The sequence below is a fragment of the Rattus norvegicus genome, chromosome 14 (assembly GCF_036323735.1).
Source record: "Rattus norvegicus strain BN/NHsdMcwi chromosome 14, GRCr8, whole genome shotgun sequence".
NCBI lineage: Eukaryota > Metazoa > Chordata > Mammalia > Rodentia > Muridae > Rattus > Rattus norvegicus.
Window position 1 is genome coordinate 91265648 of NC_086032.1, and position 9194 is coordinate 91274841.

The window sequence follows — 9194 nt, forward strand, 5'->3', positions numbered from 1 at the left end:
CCTCCTCCCCCCTCCCCCACCGTGTGCTTATGTGTGTACATGCGTGTGGGAGTATTCATCCATGAGTGCCTGTGTGTTTCTTTGTGTGCGTATGTGTGTGTGTGTGTACATCTGTGTGTGTGCATGTGTGTGCCTGTGTGTGTGTGCCTGTGTGTGTGTACATCTGTGTGTGTGTGTGTGTGTATGTGCGTGCGTGCCTGTGTATGTGCCTGTGTGTGTGTGTCTGTGTTTGGTGTGTGTTTGTGTGTGTGCCTGTGTGTTTGCCTGTGTGTGTGTGTACCTGTGAGTGTGTGTGCATCTGTGTGTGTGTATGTGCGTGCATGCCTGTGTATGTGCCTCTGTGTGTGTGTTTGTGTGTGTGTGTGTGTGTGTGTTTGTGTGTGTGTGTGTGTTTGTGTGTGTGTGTGTGTGCATGTGTGTGCCTTTGTATGTGCCTGTGTATGTGCCTGTGTGTGTGTATGTGTGTGTGCCTGTGCGTGTGACACACACACAAGCACACACACACGCCTGTATAAGCTAGAGATCCATGTGAGGGCTCTTCCTCTATCACTGTCCACCTTATTACATGGTTCAGGGTGTCTCCCTGAACCTGGAGCTCACTGTTTCTGCTGGACAGACAGGCCATTCAGGCCCCAGAGATCAGCCTCTCTGTCCCTGATGCTATAGTTTACAGATGCATGCCAGCATATCCAGCCTTTACATGGGCATGGATGTACGTACTCATGGGCAGGTTCTTAGGTCTGCACTTTATGTACCCAGTGAGCCATCCTCCAGCCTCTCATTATAGTCCTGAATGCTGTAAAATTTGCACATGCACTTCATTTGGAACTCTTTCTTTGAAAATGACTCACCGCATGAACACCAAGCAAATCTGAGAAGTAGCTAAGGAAAGGAATCCACAGGGCTGATGCAGCATGGGAAAGATGGCCATTCCAGCATCCCGATTAACACTTTGAAAACAAATCAATTGATTTGGAAAGAAATCTCTAATTCAAAAGCAAACAATGCTGTTAGAACATCATTGGAACCTTATAAGTAGTTTAGGTCCTGAGTGGGATGCATAGTTTTACTTCTAATATTTTTAATACTGAGTCAACATAAAATTATAGGAAGCAAAATGGATGAGCAGAGAGATGGGGCCCTCAGCAAGGGCCAAATGTCTGAATTCTACCTATGAGCCAGCAGTCTCTTTCAAGGCAATCATTTGTTTAATGAACATGAATGAATTTTAATTATCAAGGTTCTCACCACCTGAGCAGAAGTGTTCAGGTCTCTGAATTATTACTCCCACCCAAGCCTATTTTTAAACAACTCCCAAACCGTTAAGTTTGGGGAAACACTGCCAGGGTTGATTGGGGAAGCTCTTTAAGTATTTAATTGCTCAGATTAATGTACTTAAAGCTGCAGAATTCACGCCTTGCATATGGCTCAGTTTCAGTTCTCACTCTTCCAGCCACACCCAGATTTTAAGAGGACGAACTTTGTAGACAACCCTCATCAGGTGAGAGCACACATTCTTTGCTCATCCCACCTTCTCTAAGCCAGCAAAAAATCAAGAGGATCTGTGACTTTCCCAGACACGGCTAGCCTAGCTGTGGCTTGGGGATTCTCTTCCTAAGCTGTCTAATCTTACACTGCTGCATGCCATGAACAAAAAGACACTGGTATGACATGAAAAAAGGTGACACTCACAGATGTCAAAACATGCCAGTCCCTGACATCTGACAGATAGAAAGGTCTGGCTACTTCCACACTTTGGGGTGACTAAATGACACTACCTCATGGGGATGGACAGGGTTCTAAGCTCTGGGTCTGCAAGGTTCTGGAAGGAAAGGAGTGTAGAGGGTCTGCACACTTGGGACTGATGTGGAGACTAGAATCAGAAACACTGGCTGCAAGAGGCCTGAATTGGGCCAATGCATAACCATTCTGTGCAGCTCAGAGCCATTTCCTGTCAATTATAACCTGAGCAAAACAAGGATTCATTTCTTAGCACGAGTCAGAAACTGTCCGGATGTACCTCCTGACAGCTGACTTCTGAGGACCCTGGGAGGAGGGAGAGGAGTCCCATACTCACTGAGATCACCTGCCCCCTGTCATTCCACCGTGGCAAGTCCTCCTAGTCCTCCCCAGACCATCGTGTCAGGAACCGTGCCCCACTATGCCAAGTCTCCCCTAAATGGCTGTAAGTTGGGAGCTGTGCCAAGGCCACATGTACTGAGATCTGCACAACTTGAGTCACGAAGGGCAGGTGCCTGTCCTGTGTCCTGCTCCTCTGTGGGGCTACAGCATGGGAAGGCCTCATGCTGGACATGACAGATCGGCAAGGCAAAAAAGAAGCTTTGTGATAAACTGGAACAGCAACCTCAAGCCCACCCATGGGACAATCAGCTAATTGAGGACACGTCCTCCCAAGGCCACCATTGCTCTATGTTCCTCAATAAGGCATCTGACACCTCTCAAATCGGTGAGGAACATGGCCACGCTGCTGGCAAGCTTCATCAGAGTCTTCAGCGCCAGTTGGTCTGTCTGTACACACAGTGTCTGACAGAAACAAAGGTATGTGAAAATTGAAGTAAATGTCATGATTTTTTTTTTCTAAAGAGGTATCTAGCGCATTCTGGGAACATACTGCATCATATGACACAGGGGCCCCCGTGAGTTCTAAGACCATCTTATCCAACCACAAATGGGATATGGGGCTGGTATACTAGGTGACAGCCGCCTCCTGTGCCACAGGCAGACAACAGTAACACAAAGAGCAGGACGCCTCGCCTGTCTCTGAGGAGCTCTCAAGTCAGGCAGAATAAGACTTGCAAACGAAACTCCCGGTTCCTACAAGGGTTCTGACAGGTCAGAGGTTGGAAATGCAAGAGAGATTGCCAGTTCCTGGAGACCTTGGATGGAAAGCTCACATCCATGGCCTGAAGGCTGCCAATAACCATCCTGGGATAGAAGAAAAGGCTCCCACAGTACGGTGAGGGCAGAAAGTGTGCAACAATGGCAGGATTACAGAAACGATGCTACACTGGCTCCCAGAGACTGAGAATCCACAGGCAGATCCTGACCAGTTACCTCAGACCTACAACTACACGGAGTACTTACATTTAAAATTAACCAAACATAGGGCAGGTGAAGAACTCAGGTGCACTGGCTACTCACACAGGGCAGCATTGCTTCACCCTCCCAAAATGTGAGGTCAGACAGCTTAGCTGACTGACATCCAGGAGCCCTGCTGCAGGCTATGCTACCAAAGGTGCCCACTACCACCAGCACCCAAATCTCATCCTGGTGTTTTCTCTTTTCCACAGGAGAATTGGAGTAACAAGCAAAAATCCACTAACCCCAGCTTCTGGTGCTGTAGAAAAGAGAATGGGTACCCTTAGGGCCTCATGTCTAGAGCAACATGTGGCCTCCCCTAGAACAAGGGCTCTCCAACTGGGTTTTACAGCAGCAAAGACTAGACAGAGCTATGGTGAGAAGGAAGGGAGGAAAGATTGGACAAAAGCTATGGTGAGCAGGAAGAGAAGTGGAGGAGAAGGACTCCTGAGTTCATGTGGCTTAGAGTTGGAAAATTTTAAGGGCCAAAGGCATAATGGATTCTCTCAATCAATTGGAGGTCGGTAGTGTTGTTGTGTGCAGTGTGTTTTGGTTTGGTTTGCTTCTGGAGGGTGGGAGCATAGAGCTATACCACTGAGAGTCCTAAGAGATCACCGCAGGCCACATTTCTACCTTTCTTTTTGTTCTCACTTTGATAAAGATTCGCAGTTACCCAGGCTGGCCTTGAACTCACTCTGGAGCCCAAGAAGACATTAAACTTGTTCTCTAGCTTAGACTGGCCTTGAACTTGTGATCCTCCCACCTCAGTCTCCCACGAAGTTGAGACTACAGGCCTGCGTCACTCCCAGTGTCAGCTGGAACCTTTTAGTCTTTTAACAGGCATCACTTGGCTCCGTGTAGGTGGGGATTGGACTTACAAAGGCATTGCTGTGAAAGCTTCTGCAATCTGGGAATGTGTCTAATCAAATAGGCCTAATTAAAATATATTTTGACAGTTGATTTTAAAGCTTTTTTTTTGTTGTTGTTGTTAAAATAGAAACACTGTTGGCTAGGGAACTTATTTTAATTGGACTTGGCATTGGAGGACATGGTCTTAGCCTCGAGCAGTTTACCTCCTGATGAGGGAGACCAGACAGATGATTTTAAATCCTAAATTACCACAGGGTGTTGCTGGCTAGGGGGACTTGCTCAGAAACACGGGACAGGGCCTGGCTGGGATGGACAATGGGCAACTCGTACTGTTGGAAAACTGCCATTTGTCTCCATAAAGTGCATATCACCGTGGGTCTAGACTGATGAGTGTAAGTCTTGAAAGCTACCACCATTCTTAGCCTTGTACAACAAAAACCCTTGACAAGCACACAGAATGTCCCCTTAGCAAGAGAAAAGTTGAAAACATAGAGCAGCAGGATCCGGGTAGGGAAATGGAAACCTGTATGAGGTCCTTTCGCAAGGTAGGAAACCTCAAGTGGTGAGAGAGAGGGAAGAGAGCAGAGGGGCACGGATCACAGGAAGGGGAAAAGCCTGCAGTTTACACGTCACTTATGTGAATGAAACCATTTCAGAAGACACATTATCTATACCAGCAATATAAATCCTTATTAAATAATTTAAGTAAAGAGCTGTGCTGTGTTAAAGCACGGACTCAAATATGTTACTAAGCTTACATGATATATAAAATCCACAGACCCCATTGTTGTCCAGGGCCAAAAGGCCATATAACAAATACATGTCTGTTAAATGAATAAAACCCTGTTTGTGAATTGTAAATCTGACTTGATATCAAATAGTTCTGATCAGTTTTTAAAACTGTCAATCGGTTGCAAAAGCAGGTATAATTGCAAATTTAATTGCAAAGTTCAAAAGACCTAGTATTTTAAGCCAGTTATTATGGGATGCAGACACATCCTATAATCACTGTTTTCTTAATAATTATAAACATATATGTTTGGTGCACGCACGTTACGACCTCATTTTGCAAGTCCCAAATTAAAGAGGCTATAGAATTCAAGCCTGCATAAATATGGGGATTATTACCTTTCCAGGTTACAGTCCTGACACCCAATAATAATCAGATAGTCCCTTGCATGGGAGATCACAAGAAAGAAAAACCAAAGGATGGCCTGTATTCCAGAATCCCAAAGACAGGAGTGACTCACCTGTTTACAGATATCTTTGAAGCAATTTCCGTGGCCCTTCAGGTCTATCATCAGACTACGTGATATGACATATGACATGATATGAGATGAGATGATAGAAATTATCTGATTACTTGACACTGTAAATGTCTAACCCCTTATGGATAAAGATTATAACTACCAAAAGTAAAATCCCTAGGTGGATTCCCCACACCCAGAGACTTAACATTACTTAAGTGGATTGATGGAATAAGGAATAGTTCAGAAGTAACATCTTTAAAAATGTAGCGCAAATTTAGTATTGAAGTTTTGTGACAGATAATCCTTATTTCCTCATTCTTAAGGATCTAGACACTCTCAAATACTTTAGCCAAAAGCAAATCTAAATGCCTTATGATATGTAGTTCCTGTTTCTTTAATATCAAACACACGGTTTGATACAAAACAGGAGTGTATGGCTGGTCATATTAACATCAAAAGAGATAGGCCCTCTACCTGAACTTGTGTTCTGAAATATTTCTCTAGCTACCACTTCTGACTTGGTGAAACTGACTAGTGACAGATAAGACTAGTGAACAGGTAAAATCACTTCCTACATTAGCCTGCCAACCTGTGGGAGGAGAGAACTGACTCCTAGGCTCCCCCTAATCTCCACTAATGGATCACACCATGTGTACAGCTTGATTCACACACACACACACACACACACACACACGCACACACACTTACTTTAAAAATGAGCTCTACAATTCCCTAAGCCACACATCATGTCTTCATTCAACCTCCTTCCCCAGGCATATGCTCGCCACAGTTGCTGCTTTAATGGAATTACAAGAAAGATATAATGTCAATCCAAGTAAAATTTGCATTTGTGTTCTTAACAAAGATGATACTCAAAGGAGATGAATTTACATCCACCAGCCCATCTGTCCCTTCCCTAATCTATCTCTTTTGGATTCCAACAGTCAACACAGCACGAGGATGGCTGAGGCGTTCTCCTCAATAACCACAAATTCAACCCATCAGTTGTCAGCTGTCACATGGGGAAAAACGAGAGTTTGCACAAAGTAATTGTATAACTAACCTCTTTAGTATCAGATTAAAAAACAAACTTCCCTCAAGCACAAGGCAAACACTGCCTAGTCTCAAGAGATAAAGAAAATAGTAATTTCAGATACAAGCCAACAAATTCTAGTTGCCTCTCGATAACATTCTGAAGCCCCAAATGTCACAATCCTTTATGATAGGCAAGCAATTCAACCAAACAATAAAAAAATCCAATAAGATATAGTGCCATTTCTTTCTTCTCATTCAAACACAAAAATACTCCATACTGAACTGGTACTCTTTGTTAAAATATTATACACACAGACACACACACATTATATTTATATTTGGGGAGTGTTTCTTTATTCAAGGTATAAACAAATGAGAAACGGCAATAACAGAAGTTACAAAAATAGATCTACATTTCTTGGGCAACGAGTTCGAAGCAAGCAAATTATTCGCTGGAGGTGCAGGGACATTTGGCCTTGTAAGCTCCACCATCATCCATAGCACAGGGCCTTTGTGACACCCAGTGAGGAAGACAGACCTGGGTTGCCCTCTTGGCTGCCTAGGGAGCATGGCTGCCTAGGGAGCAGGCTGGAGGAGAGAGGGTAGCTTCACTATTACCAGACACCGTCATTGATTTCTGCAGATACTCTATGGAAATTTGCACGTCCCCTAAATATTCTCTTTCTATTTATTTATAAGAAACTTGTGGTGAAATAATTTAGTTCCCTTAAATGGAGTTATGCAACAATCTCGAAAAGCCACAATTTTAAAAGCAATTCTGCTCACATCTCCCGACGTCATTTTGGGGGTTCCCCGTTACCATGAAAAAGTATTCCCATATTTGTTTTCTTTAAGGGGAATTTGTTTATTCAAAGAAAATATAAAACCACACCTTAGCGAAGTAACGTCTTTTTTTTTTTTTAAACATTCCTTAGCTTCGAGGTTAGGAGTTACTTTTTTGGAAGCCTCCAGGGAAGGTTTTAAGAAATAATACAGAGCTGGTTTAGACGGCTTTTATAAACACTCGGGCAACAAAGTCAGTGGGCAGGAGACCGGGTGAGTCAGTGGGACATAGCTGCTGAAGAAAAGAGATTTGTTGTCCCCAATGCTGCCTTAGAAAATCCAGTTGCTCAAGTGGAAAGTGGGCCATTCCCGGAGCAGGTGCAGGCCCACCCCAACTCATTCCATTCGCAACACTCACAACACATTTGCTCCAGAGAGAAGAGGTCAAAGGCCAGCCCCACTCTGAAATCTACCTAGTCTGCAAGGGTTGCCAACCGTCCTGACAGGGATGGGCACAGAAGGGCACACAATTCGGAGAGTAGGGGTTAAAGGGCAAGACCGTTTGACCCGTGTTAGGCAAGTTTCTCTTGGGCAAGTAAAATCCTCAGTGAGACAGGGAATCTCTGTCTACAAGCTGTGGAGACAGCAAAAAGAAACTAAAAGGGTTGAGGCATTAGAGGATCCTGAAGACAGGAATGACAGCTCTTGCTTTCCAGGTCTGATGAGGGGTGTCTTCACCTCTTCAGACACAAGCGAGGCCCCAGCAAGAAAGCTAGGCAGGAGAAGAGTGTTCATGGAGTCCCTTCCCCACACACCTCCCAAGATCGCCTGGCTACATGGATCCCAACAGATCAAGTACCCTCTTGTCATTGAGGCAGAAAGCAGCGGGCCACAGGGCCTGCGACGAGTGGCTGGAGGAACCTGTGCATGGGACCAGAAGGACTCCGCTGGAGTTTCAGGCCCGGAGTTTTCTTTCTCCGCCCTCGGCCCGTGATCGCCACTATTAAGAGGGGAGGAGGCAGCTCCGAGCTGGTGCTCTGCACGGAGGGATAGCACCCACCCCCCCGAACACACACACACACACACACACACACACACACACAAACACACACAAGGGCTTTCACAGCAGGACCTCTCGCGGAAAGTGTTCCCTAGCAAGGCCTGCCACGGTTACCGGAGCAACGACCCAGGCACCCCAAGTCCTCGACACCTCGGGAAGAACCATGCCCGCCCTCCTGGGCCCACTTACCCTGTGGGGGGCTTGGCCGCCAGTGCGCGCGGTGCGTCCATGGAGCCGGCGGGCTGCGCACCAGGCTCTGCCGGCCGACTGGGGCGCTGGCTGCGGCGCCGCCGTCCTCATTCACTTTTTCCGCGCTGACCCATCCTCCTCCCACGCGGGGCTAGCGAGGACAGCAGCCGTGCCGAAAAGGACAGAAGCGACCGGAGGCGTCCGGGCGGGCGGGGGCGCGCGGGGAGGGACCGACGCGGCTAGCCCGGGCGCGGGAGCAAGGTGCGCCGCGCCCCCGCCAAGCTGGTTCAGCCGCGCCCACCGCGGCGCCGCCCCGCGCCCGCGCGCCGCTCCCCCAGCGCCCGCCTTCCCGCGCGCCCCCGCCGCCCGCCGGAGCGCACCTGGGCGGGGCGCGCGCCCCGGGGTGGGCACCGCGTCGCCTTCCCTGCGGGCTGGAGGAACTAGGCGGGCAAATACCTGGCCACCTGTGACTGTGCTGGGCGAGGCGGGCGGACTAGCCGGCGAGAACCGAGTTGAAGGAAGAGAGAAAAATAGGTCTGGCGCCTCAGTTTCTGCCCCAGAACCTCAAAGAATCTTTGTCAGTACCAGAGATCTACTGTAAGGAGAGGGGAGAGTGGTCCAAAATGAGGTTCTTGATGTCCAGCATGGGGAACTAGAAGGGGATGCTGCTTGGGGTAAGGGGCACACCTTTCTGAGCAATCAGAAAGCAGTGAGTCTGGGGTGTGGACCTGGACTTGGAGTGTGGAACTGCACCTGTTCGGATGCATGCTTCTGTTTGCCAGCCTAGTCGGCTGGATAGTAATGAACACTACTGTGGCCCCAGTCCTGTGATTCCTAGTTGACTGGTGGGCAAAAATACCAGTAGGGGCAGCGGGTGCTGAGGCCTCAGAGCAAGTCAACCTGAGGAC

General features: G+C 47.4%; 1 protein-coding gene across 14 annotated transcripts in view; it reads right to left on the bottom strand.

The window, feature by feature from the left end:
- Cobl (cordon-bleu WH2 repeat protein) overlaps positions 1–8625 on the bottom strand; it is a 232552-nt gene extending 223927 nt beyond the window's left edge. For 7 of the 14 annotated variants that reach the window (NM_001401104.1, NM_001401102.1, NM_001401103.1 and 4 more), the window contains exon 1: positions 8287–8554. In NM_001401104.1, coding sequence (NP_001388033.1) covers positions 8287–8327 — 41 coding nt within the window. In that variant the 5' untranslated portion in view covers positions 8328–8554. Of the gene's footprint in view, positions 1–8286 lie in introns of all 14 variants that reach the window. The other 7 variants (XM_039092058.2, XM_039092060.2, XM_039092053.2 and 4 more) reach the window with 3 other exon arrangements.
- Positions 8626–9194: the final 569 nt, after the last annotated feature.